The sequence below is a fragment of the Vespula pensylvanica genome, chromosome 4 (assembly GCF_014466175.1).
Source record: "Vespula pensylvanica isolate Volc-1 chromosome 4, ASM1446617v1, whole genome shotgun sequence".
In the NCBI taxonomy this organism is placed as follows: domain Eukaryota; kingdom Metazoa; phylum Arthropoda; class Insecta; order Hymenoptera; family Vespidae; genus Vespula; species Vespula pensylvanica.
In genome coordinates, this window is record NC_057688.1 from 7,509,039 (window position 1) to 7,525,223 (window position 16,185).

The 16,185-nt window shown below is 37.2% G+C and overlaps 1 protein-coding gene and 1 long non-coding RNA gene across 3 annotated transcripts in view; both read left to right on the forward strand.

Annotated features, from left to right (window-relative positions):
• The window catches only part of LOC122628912 (E3 ubiquitin-protein ligase MIB1), a 422,298-nt gene that overhangs the window by 56,779 nt on the left and 349,334 nt on the right, over positions 1-16,185 (forward strand). For both annotated transcript variants that reach the window (XM_043811787.1, XM_043811786.1), the window contains exon 9: positions 3,296-3,447. In XM_043811787.1, coding sequence (XP_043667722.1) covers positions 3,296-3,447 — 152 coding nt within the window. The remainder of the gene's footprint in view (positions 1-3,295; positions 3,448-16,185) is intronic.
• Positions 14,960-16,185, forward strand: part of LOC122628926 — a 7,168-nt gene continuing 5,942 nt past the window's right edge. Inside the window, exon 1 of the long non-coding RNA XR_006327142.1 lies at positions 14,960-15,385. This is a non-coding gene — a long non-coding RNA (uncharacterized LOC122628926). The remainder of the gene's footprint in view (positions 15,386-16,185) is intronic.

Consider the following 16,185-nt stretch of genomic DNA (forward strand, 5'->3'; position numbering starts at 1 on the left):
CCTCTTCTTTGTTTCCTTTTTCTTCCTCTCCCGTTTCCCTTTTCCTTACCAAATGAAACACAAATTAACGTTTGAATAATTACCAAGCAGTATTCCTCTTTTATAAAACGTTAAAAAGATAAACTTTTAGAAATGGCTACGATTCGTTTATTTTTCCTCCTTTTCTTTCTCCGCGGTTAATTTTGCAAAGCTAAGAAGTTATCTTCTCCTAATGTATTATATTTCTCTCCGGTCGATCATTGTGTCAACTTTTTATTATACAGATATGTGTGTGTGTGTGTGTGTGTCAGTATCATCATCATCATCATCATCATCATCATCATCTTTCTATTTTTTTTCTTTTTTTTATCAATTAATTCTGTTCGCCTATTCATTACTATCAAAATTTTATTCTCTCTTTTTCCCTATCTATTTATTTATCTCTTTCTCTGTTTTCTTTTTTTTTTTTTTTTTTTAATTGATAAGAATGATCGAGTATAATGGGAAGAATCTTGATCGTAAGTAAATAAGACGGAGCTTCGTGGCTGTCGTACGACCTTTTGGCCCTTGCTACTCGCCTCCATGATTCCCCTCCTCCTCTCTCTCTCTCTTTCTCTCTCTCCCCACCCCACACCTTTTTCACCTTCCAACCCTTCGTTCTCTTTCTCCTTCCTTTTCACCCTCACCTAGTGGCGTGACGTATGGGCAGCATTTATAGCGCGAGATAGCACCGGCGGTTCTCGACAGCGCCGGCAGATTTATCCTCCACGGTTATTGGAGTTATACAAAGGATTTTTCCAACCGATCCCATAAAGTATCTGTACTCGATGCCCTATTATTTACGCACTCGCCTACCGGCCGATGGTAGACTATGTCTTTCTCCGTCTCCTTTCTTTTCTTATGGTTACTCCATTTATATATATATATATATATATATATATATATATATATTATAGAAGAAAAAAAATTATATATATATATATATACACGTGTGTATTAAAAAAATTTTTTTCTTCTTTTACTTTCCTTCTTCATCATCATCTTCTTTTTCTTCTTCTTCTTTTTCTTTTCCTTTTTTCCCTTTTTAATTAATTCATTCCACTTTACTCCCATTTTCCTTTTATATCTGTCTAACGACTCAGCTAATCTCGTTAGGATAGAAAAATAAAAAAAAAAAAAGAAAGGAAAAAGGAAATATACGACAGTAATCTTAAAATAGCACTCTAATAGCACATTAGATAGCAGTTATTAATTTTAAAACGTTTTTATTTTATTGTATTTTTTCTTTTCTTCGTTTTTTTCGATCATCGTCGAGAGATACGAATGGTCGGTAGTTAATTATTCTTCAACGTTTAATTGACGTCGGTATACGACTCGTAAAATATATCTGTCTGTTTGAACGTTCTGAAATCGCGTGTTCGAGTTTCGAAGAACTGCCCCATAGTTTCGTACCTTCGTACGTACCTTCTACGTTCGTTCGTTCGTTCGTCTATCCGTTCGTTCGTCTATCCGTTCGTTCGTTCGTTCGTTCGTTCATTCGTTCGTTCGTTCGTTCGTTCGTTCATTCGTTCGTTCGTTCGTTCGTTCGTTCGTTCGTTCGTTCGTTCTTTCGTTCTTCATTCGTTCGCTCGGCATTAATGGATGACCGCTGTTCCCGTAGGTTTTATCGCCAGCACGGGCTGCTATGTATGTATACGCTCGAAACGGTTGGAACGGTGGCCGCGAATGTCAAAATGGGCCGAACGGCTAGCATCGATCCACAAACTCCCTCTTTTTCTCTCTCTCTTTCTCTCTCTCTCTCTCATTCTCTCTCTCACTCTTATTCCCTCACTCCTACTCTCGTAGACCAAGTGTACGATTCAGTACGGCTTTGGTACTCACGTTCGATTGGCTTTTCGAATTTTCTCTCGGAATTTCGACGACTTTTTTCAACGATTTTTGTTTCCACCTCTTTTATTTTATTTACCCTCTTTTCTAGAGAATAAAAACGTTTTTTCTCTCCTCTCTCTCCTCCTCTCTTTCTCTCTCTCTCTCTCTCTCTCTCTCTTTCCTTCTTTTTTTTTTTATACATTTTTCAAGTTCGAAGTTATTTTTTTACGATTTACGTTACGCATCAACCCTTTCTCTCTCTCTCTCTCTCTCTCTCTCTCTCTCTCTCTCTCTCTCTCTCTCTCTCTCTCTCTCTCTCTCTCTCTCTTTCATTTTCTTTGCAAAAGTCATCTCGTAAATTTGACTTCGCGCGAAAATTCATTCTTCACGATACTCTCTCTATCTCTCTCTCTCTCTCTCTCTCTCTCTCTTTTTCTCTCTCTCTCTCTCTCTCTCTCATTCTCTATTTTCCTCTTTCCTCTTTGTCTCTTTTTCTTTGTCTTTTGCTCTTCACTACGTACTCCATTTTTCCTTTTCTCTTTAGCATCTCATCCAAGCTATGGTAGTCGGGCAGCCGTATCTGCCTCCAGGCATGGTTATCGTGCTACTAAACTAGCAAGTTTATAAGCGGACACGCTATTGCGAGAAACTTGCATGTGCTTGGAAGCAAGTCGCTCGTGGAAGAACTCTACGAACGAAAGCCAACGCGTTTCGCTCCGGCGAAGACAGTTCCAAGGGGTTGTTATACTAAACGTCGTTCTACCCTTTCTTTTTTATCTTTTTTTTTATGTTTTTTTTTTTTTTTTACAAGAGAAAGAAAGGAAGAGAAAACGCTTATCTTTCTTCTTCTTCCTCTTTTTTTTCTTCTTATTATTCTTCTTCTTCTTCTTATTATTATTATTGTCAATTATTATAATTGTATAATTTATTTTTTCTATTTTTTAATTCGTGAAAATATCGTTGGAGAGGCATATAAAATATGCTGTTGAAATCGATGTATAAAATTTGATGAATATACATAAATAAATAATTTATTACATAATAGTATAGTTTAAATGAAATTAATACAGATGCGAATATTGTGTATATCTATAGAAATATATTTGATAAAGATCTAATATATGTATTATAAATATATTACAAATTTCATGGAATGCATTGTTTTAAATTAATTTCTACACGTATGTTTCGCTAGAATTTATATTGAAATATCGTATGTGCGTGTGCGTGAAAATGTATGTTGTTATATTTCAGAACGTTTATACGTACATAAATAAAATTTAATAAATACATATTTTCATTTAATAAAATTCGACCCGAGTATGACATCGCTCTATTCAGAATATAAACAAAGAAGACACGGTAATCGAAAGAAACGTACACACGTATATATACGTTTATATATACAAGTAAATAAAAGTCCGTCGTTCTTCTTATTCCCTTATAGGACTCCGAAGGTGACACACCTCTTCACGACGCAATATCGAAGAAACGGGACGACATGTTGGCTCTCTTGTTGGACCACGCAGCGGACATCACACTTACCAATAATAATGGCTTCAATGCGCTTCACCACGCTGCACTACGTGGAAATCCAAGGTGAGTGAACGAATGTTCGGGACATTTCTCGTAACTATAGTAAAGCGTAAGTTTCCGCTCGAATTTTTCGTTTTTACGGGAGCTTTATATCTTTACTATTTCATTCGAACGTACATACGTAGGTACGTACGATACCTTGCACCGTTTTTTCTTTTTTCTATCTCGTATTTTTTACATACTTATTTATTTATTTATTTATTTATTTTCTCGTATCTCGTTCGTAACAAAAAGAAAATTGATTAGTATCGTTGACGAATGAAAATTCATTTCGTCGAAGAACATTTAAGAAGAGAAAGCAGAAGACGAAGAAGAAGAAGGAGAAGGAGGAAGAGGAGGAGAAAAAAAATAAGAGGAATTTTTAAAAAATAATTTCGAAGATAATTGAATATATATATATATATTTATTTATTTATAATAGGATATAGTTTCTCGAAGAGAAAACTCGAAAATAATCGCCGTTACAACGTTCACGAAGGTCCTGGGATTCGACCGACAGAATCCTTCGATCGACAGATCAAATTATCATTTTATTGTATTTATTAAGACTCTAATACTAAGTCTCTCTGGCATTGTACGGTATGTCTCTAAGTTGAGCATCTCAGTCCCGTTGGTAAGAACGAGCGTGTACGTGACCCCCTTTCTGACTGAGAACGGTGCTATTGGAAATTTAATAAAGGTTAACGTGTACGTTTCTTTCTCTAGCTTCGAAAAAAGAAAGATTACCGGTCGAACGAGATTTCAATCGAAAACGTTTTCATTTCTAGCTTTCAGTTTATCTGTACACAGTAGATAGGAGAGAAAAGGGGAGGGTGTAAAACGAGGGTGGATTATCCTCTTTTTTTTTCTTCTTCTTATTTCTACGAATTAGTTCGCTACAAATTGAATTTTTCATTACAATTGTCAGCTGTTTTTGGTTTCCTTTTTTTTATATTATTTTTCTTCTCATTTCTTTCTTATTAATTTTTATCTATTATTTATTAGATACGCGCACGTGTGTATTGCAGATAATCGAGCAATGATACATACACACATACACACACACAGACACACACATATATATATACAGACGTATGTTTTATTGAGAAACGACAGAGGTTCAAAGCACGGTGAGAAGGTTGATGTTCCTATCTAGATCCTCGAACGTATGGTAACGTACATATCTATCATAATTATGATCGATTCTTGACACTGGAATATCCAGTGGTTTCCTCGTAATGGCCGTAATATCCCTTCTGGCGAAACGATCGCCTTGACGTGTACACGGTTTATGTATTTTACGATCTATGAGAGAGCAACTGCGATATATAGAGTATCTACGATAACGTTACTTTCGAACGGTCGGTATAAATTAAATGGGGGAGGGTGGTGAGGATGAGGGTGAGACTGTAGGTGGAGAGAAAAGTTATAAGCGAAAGAGAGAGAGAGAGAGAAAGAGAGACAGAGTGGAACTTGCTATCACGACAGGACGGACTCCTGAATAATATTATTCGTTTCGCTAGAAAATTTCAAGGGAAGAGTTTCTTCTAACGACACACACGGCTTGCGCTACGTTCGATACGATATACCGATAGAGAGATAAAAGATATCATGCATGATTCAATAGCGAACGAAATTTTTTACTTATTTCTATTTTTTCTTTTCTTTTCTTTTCTTTTCTTTTCTTTTCTTATTTCTCCTTCTCCTTTTAATGTCCTTTTTTTTTTTTTTTTCTTAAATTATCTTCGTCTCGTTCTACCTTTCATCGAACTTTATTATCTATTTATACTTCGGCCACGAGTGCGTTTGTAATTGAGTAGGAATCAACGAGAAAAAAAGATAAGAAAAAAAATTATCCAGCCGATAACATTCGATTGTTAATGATAGTCGTGAGAAATAATGGGAAGATATTTTTAATAGTAATATCTATTAATATAACAGATTCGGCTATTATCGGGCCATTATCGGCCGACGATCAGGGGTAATTTTCAGTTTCCACGATAATGGGATACCCTTACATTTTCTATGTATATCACGTGCGAGTGTAAAAATAATGATCTTTCGATAGAATCGTCTTACGGTTGGCCGGCTTTCACGTTGTCGTTTTTCGTGCGATCTACTCGGTCATTCTCTTTCTCTCTCACACTTTCGTTCTCTCTTTAGAGATACGAAGATTCGATTCTACATCGAATCTCTCTCTCTCTCTCTCTATCGGCAAAGTCTCTCCTGTTCGGAACAGTCTCCTTCCTCCAGTTTCTCATTCGATTTAGTTTCATGGGAATCGGGAGTCGAATCTCGGAGAGATTCGCTCGCCTCTGATTATCACTTCGAGACACGCTCGGATTAATAACCGGAGCATGGAAGACCATCAATGTTATCGAATCGTATACCTATTTGCTTCGAAATTATATCTCAAAGAGATCGTACGCTATTCGTGAACTTTATCTCTTCTCGTGATCCACATGATTATAACTATTCTCTTTCGAGAAAATTAGTTCGATTTATCAAGCGATGTATGTGTATATATGTATATATAGGTGTATATATTCTTTTTCTTTTTTGTGATATCTAGATACATTATTTATATTTTGCCCATTTATTTTGTTAGTTTTATTTCTGTAATTCTATCATTAATTATTTGACGTAAATATTAATTTATGTAAATAAAGTTTGATACTTCACTCATATGTGTGTGTGTGTGTGTATGTGTGTGTATATATATATATATATATATATGTATATATATATATATATTAACTGATTTCTCTATGAAATTATAATTTCGTATTATACATACACAGGATTATCACTGTGTTTTACATGAAAATATTACTTCGTTGGAACATTTAACGTCTCACTGGATACATACGCGTAATCAAGAAATTAAGATACCCTGTTAATCAATAACATTTCATCATCATCATTATCATCATCATCATTATTATTATTATATAATCATAATTACCTTATATATTAATATAACATAATAACCTAAATATTTAATATAATATATAAATCTCCAATAATCGATAAGATATAGCCAGATTTAAGATAAATCGGATTATAAAATATGCAGAAAAAAATATAAGATCACATTTTACAATTCGCATTATTCCATATTATAAACACACATACACACACGCGAGGAACAAAAAGGAAGGAAAGAAAATAAAAAGAAAAAAGAAAAAAAAAAAAGAAAATCTCTAACTATATGACGCGCAAGATATCTCTGACTATTATATTGTTCTTAGGAAGAATCTTAAAGTCGACAAGAAGGTTAGGTAAAATTCTTGGGGTAGTTTTTGGTGGTTAGTTGTACGTTATCGCGGCTTGTCGTGGATGATTCTCTCGCGTCTCTCGCAGGAGAGGAGAGAATTTCTTTTTGTCACGAACATTTTAGGATGGGTTGAGGCGACAGGACGTGTCAGCTTGGATGCTCATCTTCTCTCTTTCTCTCTCTCTCTCTCTCTCTCACACACTCGTTGAGATAAAAGCTCTCGAAAATCTCTCGAGCTAGCCTTCTTCCGACTTTCTTCTCTCTCGCACGACTGAACGCTCGCTCACAAACACGTCGTTTCTCTCTTTCTCTTTTTCACTCTCTTTCTCTCTCTTTCTTTTTCTCTCTTTCTCTCGTTTTCTGCCTTAGCTCGCTCCGGTTTTCGCTTGAATCCTCGTCGTGTCGTCGTCAGCGTTGGCAGCGGCGTGCCTTTCCAGAAAGCTCTGAAGCCGAACGAACGGACATCCGGAGACGTAATTTCCTGGCCTCCTGGTGCACTCTTCTCTCTCTCTCTCTCTTTCTCTCTCTCTCTCTCTCTCTCTCTCTTTGTCTGTGTCTCTCTTTCTCGTTCTCTTCTTCTTTGCTACCACTCACGGTCTTTCTCACGGTGGCTCGACCTCACCGTTCTCCAACGCTTTGTAGGATACATTCTCTCGGGGTTGCCGGCGAAACTTCTCTCGTTTTCCATAGTCCTCGACCTTCTTCCTTTCTCTCTCTCTCTTTCTCTTTCTCTTTCTCTCTCTTTCTGTATTTTCTCTGTATTCTCTCGAATTAGAGACGGCCGATGGACGACGCACAAGTTCTATCAAAGCCAAAACTTTACGACCCCGAAACGTTCATTTGAAATTCTTTTCTTTTCTTTTTTTTTTTATTTTCTTTCTCCTTTTCTTCTTCTTCTTCTTCTTTTTTCTTTTAAATTAATAGTTCTTACGAAGAACGAGATAAATTTTCTCATTAATTAATTTATATATATATATAGATATATACCTTCTTATGAGATCGTTGAGAAATTTTTCTTTCCTTTCTTTTCCTTTCCTATCTTCTTTTCTTTTTTTCCATCTAACAGATAGACGTTTATAAAAAAAGAAAATTTTATAAAAATCGTATAACTTCCTTAACATAATGTCGATCATCGTTTTCCTTTTTCTTTTTCTTTTTTTTTTTAAATAATAAATATACAATATATAAATAACACAACTACATATCTCTAATATGAAAATTCATTCTGTTAGATTCACCTTTAGAAAATATTTTTAATATATTCTCTATGAAACGCGCTTTCAGATATTATAGATAAGAAAGAGGAATAGATAGATAGATAGATAGATAGAGAAAGAAAGAAAGAAAGAAAGAGAGACAGAGAACGAGAGAAATATGGAAAATATAAGATGGAATGAGAAGCTCGCGAGAAAATTCCTCGGAGAGTTCGTTTCGATATTGGACTTCTGAGAAGACAGTCGCTCGTAAAGTTCGGAATAGTTGTCGTTGTAATTAGGTAGAAGGAACTCTTTCGAAAGCTCGCGTTGTTCGTGTGTCTATTTACGAACGAACGAACGAACGAACGAACGAACGAACGAACGAACGAAGGAAAATGGTGGAGAAATGGTTAGAGAAAGGTGTCGTCGTCGTTGTCGTTCTTGTCGACATCGTCGACATCGTCGACATCGTCGTCGTTGTAATGCAGCAAGTAGCGAAAGAATAGAAACTTCGAGGGATGAGGTTTGCAAGGAGTGTAAGAAGGAAGGTCGAAGAGGAGAAAAGGGTTCGAGGTTGAACGAATGGAGAGAGGGGTAAAACAGAAGGAGGGAATGGGGGACGAGCATTTAAATAGCTCGTCGTCGGGCGCGAGCCATTTAATTTACCTCGGCGAGGATCTAATTACTTCCAATAGTTTGTTAATTTCGTTCCACTACTTTGCTGCCGTTAAATAATTATTATGGGACAATGGTGGTGGTATAGTGGGGGAATGGGCGTGAGAGAGAAAAGCGAGAGAGTTGTAGGAGGAAAGTGGATGGTACGGAGAGATGGGAGAAATTGTCGGTCGAACGTAAAAAATTGAAGGAGACGATTCGATTCGATTCGAAACAAAAGGAAAAAGAATAATCGATCGTTAATTCATCGATTGTTAATTTATCGTAACGTATTGGAAATTATTTAGAGATACAAACGTATACAAATGTGTTCGTAATGTACGATCGGAATGATCGCGTTGAAAAAAAGAAAGGAAGAAAGAAAGAAAGAAAAATATTTTTCTTTTTCTCTGAAGAATGAACGAAACTTTTCTAAATTAGAATGAAAATTGATCGATCGATCGTTATCGTATAAACGTTTCCGTTGTAACAAGTTCGTCCGAGAATTACTTTCACACGGTTAACAAGCCAATTTGGTGTACGCTTCGTCTCTTCCACTTCCACTTCGATTTCCTCTTTATCTTGTTCCTTTTCCTCCTCCATACAAGTTCTCCTCCTTATTCTCTTATGAGAGTATATATAGGTACACGTACAAATTTTGAGTGGGTTCTCTTGTTTTGCGTGGCAAGTATCTCGAGAGTCTACGTCGAAGTCTAAACCCATAATGGCAGTCTGACTGCATCTATGCATAAACGGGGACCATGTTATAGGGTAACGTGGATGCTACGTTGCATGCCGAGGATCGAGAGATCCTCCTCTTCCTCAGAGAAAGGAGAGAGAGAGAGAGAGGAAGTGAAGGAGGAGCGAGGAAGCGTACTATTATCTATCCATATCAAGTTATAATAGCTCCCGTGTTAAATCGCATGAGAGGCAAATCGTTTGGAAGTAACGTTGAGTATCTGCGGCCCTGAATATACGCCCTTCAGCGTCTTCTCTTCTCTTCTCTTCTCTTCGTCCTTCGACACTCGTTCATTCCTTTCAAGAATTGGTCTTCTCTATCTTACACGTTTATCCTTTTACCTTTCGGGCACGTGAAAGAATGAGTAAGACGGTATCGTTAGAAATCGTTATTACTTCTTTACTTTCGATCTTTCTCGATTAGTATATATATCTCGTTTAATTAAAGTCCAAATTAAATTTGTATAATTAAAGTATAAATATATTTAATTAAAGTACAAATATGTTCAATTAATGTATGTACCTATAAAAATCGTTTAATTAAAGTTTCCATCAAACGCCATTATTTCGATTTCCACTAGCGTTATAAGAATTTTCAACGGATATATTTTTCGATTTTTCATTAAAACTTGATATTTATTCTTCGGCCGATGGAGTGAGTGGTTATGGTACTGGCTGAACGGGTATATCGCGGATATAAGTAGTAATTTATCGATTTCGAATTAAACCCTATTGATTTTTCGAGCTACGAGAAGGAGGAGTCGGGGATGGGATATCGAAAAGTGGAAACATTTTACTGAAATGTACGAGTCACGTTGCGTTGTGACTCTCTCTCTCTCTCTCTCTTTCTCTCTCTGTCTTTTTCTCTCTTTCTTTCCTTCCTTCTCTCTCTCTCTCTCTCTCTCTCTCTCTCTCTTTTCTGGATTTGCTTCTTGGATTAAACGACCTCGCCCGAATTCGCGGAGTTCTCTCGTAAATTGTACCAAAGAATTCGATATTAACGGTTGTTGGAGCCGAGCCGGTTTGGATGGGGTTGGCCCGTGGCTTCAGTGGGTCGAACGGAACGAAGAAGAGAACTCGAAGGGGGATGAGCAATGGAGAAAGAGCAAGAGAGAGAGAGAGAGAGAGAGAGAGAGAGAGGGAAGGAGAAAGGAGGAAGAGGGTAAAAGGTAGTAGGTATTAATGCTGCATTCACCTCAGACGCCAACCGAGCGAGCTGACAAAGCTCGCTCTCTCCGCAGTCTGCCGAGCTCGAGGTATTTCAACGAAAACGAGAGAGGAGAGAGAGAGAGAGAGAGAGAGAGAGAGAGAGAGAGAGAAAGAGAGAGAGAGAAAGAGAGATAGATAGATAGGTAGATAGATAGATAGATAGATAGATAGACAGATAGAGGATGCTTTTGGTATGCGCACGCGTACGTTACTATCCATGCCGAAATCGTGTTAGCGGATTGCCGATCCTTATCTCCTTTTATCTTCTTTCGACGATCCTACGAATTTCAACATTTTCTCTTTCTACAAAATTCACGTAAGCGTGTATGTAAAAAAACTTATATGTATTTACTTATATACTTATGCATACATGCGTGATGCATGTATAATATTTATGTATATGTGTACGTATAGGTGTGTATGACAAGATACATTAATCTATCTTTCCTTTTGTCTTCCCTCTATTCATCCAACATACAACGAGATTAATACGTAATTGCGATATAACGAAAGATCTTTTGACCTTCTTTTTCCAGCCCCTTTTTTCCTCTTTATAATCCTTTTCTCTTTCTAATCGATGCGACGAAGTTCAGTTTAATTCGTAATTCCGATTCTGTTCTTCGTAAACGAGACAATTTATTAAGTTGATTCGTTCGTACGGAATGAAAAATAGTAAAAAAAAATAAAGAAACGTAGGAAGAAAGAAAGGGTGTAGTACGAAGAAGCGTAGGATGAGAACGAACGAAGAGTAGGAATAGAACGCGTGAAGGGGGTGGTGGTGGTGATGGAGGGAGGAGGGAGGAGGGGAGGAGTAGAAGGAGGAGAGGGTTCGGGAGAAGAAAACTAAGGGAGAAAGGAGTGGTGGTGGATGAATGTTCGATGGGAGAACGTCGTTCGCCACGCGCGCGACGAAGATTTCATGGACGAGTGTAAAAAAGTTACGTCAGCGTTTATCAAATCTTTCAAAGGTTTTGGGGGAGTCGGAGTTTTCCGGATCGCTTGATCGCTAAGCCGAATCTCACCTTCCTCCTCCCTTCACCTCCATCGGTATAAGACCACTACCATCCATATCACCACCACCACCAACATTCTTATCTCTACCTTTACCCCCACTATTACTTCCATCACCATCGTTATTCTCCATCTTTGTTTTTCCTTCGTTGTCTTCTTCTTCTTCTTCTTCTTCTTCTTCTTCTTTCGTTCGCGAGTTTCTTTCTCTCTTCTTTCCTCCCTCAGTTTCTCTGTCTTTCTCTTACCTCTTCTTCGAACCTTCTCGCTTCCAACGGAAATTGGATAGTTGCTTCCAATTCTGTGCGGGACCACTGAAAAGGGGTTGAGGAGGGCAGAAGAGCGGTATGCCTTTGTTTCTTCTACTTTGTCTTCGGCTCCGTCGAAACTTTCCTATCCTTACTTTCCAAGCAACTTTTTCTCTTTCTACCGCCTGAGATCGTCGATTTTCCCGCGATTCTTTTCTTTTCTTTTCTTTTCCTTTCCTTTCCTTTCCTTTTTTTTTTCTTCTTTTTTTTTCTCTCTCTTTCTCTTTCTTTTTTTCTTCTCCTCCTCTTTCTCCAGCTTCCCTTCATGTGCACACACAATCACCGCGGAACTCTTCCGATCTTTTTCCTTTTCTTCTTTCTCTCTTTTTTTCTTCTTTCCTTATTTTTCTTTTATGTTTTTAAGGAAATGTATGAAAGCTTTCTTCGGCGAACTAACACGATCGAATTTATTCGTTAAGTTGTTAAGAAGTGTTACAGATACGTGTATCTAATACGTATCTATATATTCCATGTTCGTATATATATGTATAAAGACAGAGATAGAGAGAAAAAGAGAGAGAGGGGGGAGTATAAAAGGGATTGATTAGATGAAGCGAATATTAAACATAAGAGAGAAAGGGTACTCTTCCTGTACCTACTCGACGATTACTCGATAGTTATGGCTCGCAGTTAGGTACTTCAGTTCACCGAGTAATCGCATCCTCCAAGGATCCTTTCTCCCCTCTTTCTCTACCTTTCTCTCTATCTAGCTCTATTACATGCATATATATATATATATATACATCCATACATACACACACACACACACATACCCACATATATTATATACACTGTATCCAACGTCGACCGAACTCGTTCTTACGTCATACCTGCGTCCGAGAGTACCTGCTTTAAATTCTCGCGATATTACGCTTAAACGTAGCCGTGGGACTCGTTACAACGCATACTTTACGGGATTCTATAACATCAGTATGTCCTGGGAAGACATACCTTAACGTTATCATATCCCGGTATATTACTTATATCTCAAATTTTTAGACACTATTTTAGACGAAACCTGGATTTTTATTAAAAGTACATGTAATATATGTCTAGTTATACGTATATACGTATTTTTTTAATATATGTTTTTAAACGAAACATGGATTTTTATCAAAATTATATGTAATATATATTCTCTCTCTCTCTTTCTCTCTCTCTCTCTCTCTCTCTCTATATATATATATATATATATATATATATCTTTTTTTCGATATATTTCTTTTAAATACGATTTCAGACCATACATTGATTTTTTATATTAAAATTGCATGTTATATATATATATATATTTGTATCGAATTTTATATACGATATTTTATATATATCGAACGAACATTTTTATATATATATCGACTTGTACATATCGAACGAACATTTTATCTTTACTTATACAATAGTGTAATGATTTATCTAGCTTTAGAAAAATTTTACTATTTTTCTCAACTACGATCCCGAGAGATCGTAGATGTTTCTCTATCGATCTCTAGGGATTCTTCAAATTTTCAAAGTTCTCTTTCTCCTTTCTTTCTTTCTCACCCTTCTTCCTACTGTCACTTCGGCCGTGACGTTCTTCTTCGTCGAATGTGTAAAATGCAAAATGGGGCGTTTTATCAAAAGCGAAATTCTCTCGTAGAGTGAAATTTGTCCAACGTAGCGGAAGCTACGGATTACGAGCTGGTCTTTCAGAGCCCATACCCCTTACTCCCTTCACAACCACCACCATCGTCACCATCACCATCACCATCACCCAACCACCCATCCATCCACCCACTTACCACCATCACCACCAGCACCACTACCACTACTACCATCACTACCACCACCATCATCAGTAGCCCCGTCCCTATCCACCCCCTTTTTCTTCCTTCGTTTGTTCGCTCGTGTACGATCCTACTCTCACGGTCTTCTTCCTTGGTCTCATTCTCTACCTTTTCCTCTCTCACCTTTTCTTCCTTTTTCGTTTCTCCGTAGCGGCGCACTGAAAAAGGGTAACAAAGTGTTAAAGTTTTAATCCATGGTGTGAGGAGAGTGGATGGATGAGGATGGGAGAAAAGGGGGTAGGGACTTGCTTGGGGTAGAGGAGATAGGGGGAGGGAGGAACTCGGATCTTGTAGAAGAATGAGAAAAGAAGAAGGTAAGCGGTGGTGTAAGGATCCGAGAGAAGGAAGAAAGATAGAGATAATAAAGTAGAAAAGAAAGAAGGAAAGAAAGAGAAAGAGAGAGAAGGAGAGAGTGACAGTCTGCGTTTGTGTGTGTATATATATGTATGTGAGAGAGAGAGAGAGAGAGAGAGAGAGAGAGAGAGAGAGAGAGAGAGAGAGAGAGAGACGTCTTTGTAATCGCAGTTTTCTACTTTTTCGAGAAGTCCTGGGGTTGGGTAGTCCATCCTAGATTTCAGCTGGATGGCTTTAGAGGGACGAAGAACGGGGTGTGGGGGATGATGGTGGTACACACCGGTGTGTTAAGAGGAGGAGGAGAAAGAGAAAGAGGAGAAAGAGGAGGTGGAGCAAAGAGGATGGAAGAAGAGGGCTAATGGTAAGGGTAGATGGCTCGGTGCAAGGGTGTGCTTGAACAGGGATTTACGGAATTTATCACTCGAATTCCCTGTAAAGGATTAGCAGACATTCTCCCTTCTACTTTCTCTTTCTCTCCCTCGCTCTTTCTCGTTTATTCGTTCGTTCGTTCGTTCGTTCGTTCGTTCGTTCGTTCGTTCGTTGTGAAGGAGGCGTAGGAGGTGCAACGAGTTAGCTAGCAAGTTCTCGGAACAGTGGCGCCGCCTGCTGGAAATTTGCAGGCCCGTTTGCTCCACCCCATGCAAAGCGCATACGCATCCTCTTCTTTCTTTATTTCTTTTTTCTCTCTTTCTCATTCTATTTTTTTTTTTCATTCTACCTCTTCCCTCCTTCTTATTTCTTTTTCTTTTTATTTCGTGATAAAAATTATACAGTTATTACAGTAGTACGTCCTTTGGTCTTTTCTTTATTCGACATTTTGTCAGACACGATATCGTATTTAACGATATCGTATTTTTTTCTGTCTTTCTATCTTATTTTTGTTCTTATTTTTTGTTTTTTATTTATTTATTTATTTATTTATTTATTTATTTTTTATTATTATTATTAGAATTTTGCGCATTTGTTCGAGCATTCGAACGAATAATATTTCGTTGCACTTAGTCATTGACGTGTCATAATGGCGATCTTTCTTTAATTAATATTAATTTGTAACAAGAGTCGGTTGTAATTAATTAAATCTTCTTTTCTGTCCTTCCTATCTTTCGTTTTTTTTTTCTATTTCTCATTTCTCAACTTCAGTCTTACAATGGTCGAGTTAAGAGACAGGGCTTTGACATTAATCTTGTGTTTTTTTTTCTTTTTTCTTTTTTGTTTATTTCTTTCTTCTTATTTTTTTTCTTCCTTTTTTTTCTCTCCTTCTTTCTGTTTTTCTATTCATTGACTTTTATACTCGCAGCGCGAACTTTACGTTCCTCGGATTTTAATAGTTACCGTTTTCATCTTTCATTTCGTTTGTGTGGACTCTTTGAAGAGAAAGAGAGAGAGAGAGAGAGAGTGAAGAGATAGAGGGAAAAAGAGAAAGATAGAGGAAAGCATGTTACGTTGGTTGAGGATGGTACGCTTAGTCCACGACAGTCCTTTGGACTTGACTCTAACTATATACATACATATACGTATGTACGTATGTATGTACGTACGTACGCCAACGTTTACAATATACGTAACGCGCGCTTTCAGTTTTATTATACTTACCTTTTCGTAGTTTATAACGTTTATATCGTTCTCACAAAGGAAACGTGGAGCGTAATATCACGTCGTATACAGATGCGGGCTTAACTGGTACACGTTATACATATGTACGTCAAGCCATCTTGAAATATTTTACTCTTCGTTCGTTACAGTAATACGACTGGACAATAATTTCATTTCTTCTATATTAACCAATTTTTTTTTATACAAAAAGAATACAAACACACGCACACACATATATATATATATTTTTTCTTTCTCAGTCATATAATCTTCGACATATGTTGAAAAATTCAATTATCGTTAAATCGATCGATTTTTTTTAAATCTGAATTTGACGAAGTGTTTATGTGTGTGTATGAGAGAGAGAGAGAGAGAGAGAGAGAGAGATCATGTCTACGAGAGAAGAGGGGGATGTTAACTTTACATGAGTTTGTCGAAATATCAGCTTAATCTCTGTTATCTCACGAAATTTTCCAAATTTTCCAACTGAAATTGGCTCCGAGTGGAAACGGAAGAACTTCTTCAACGTGAAAGCGTTTTACTATTCCGGTGCAGAGTGGCGTTTTATGTTTTTCTTTTCTCGTGTTCTTCTGCCCCTCCCC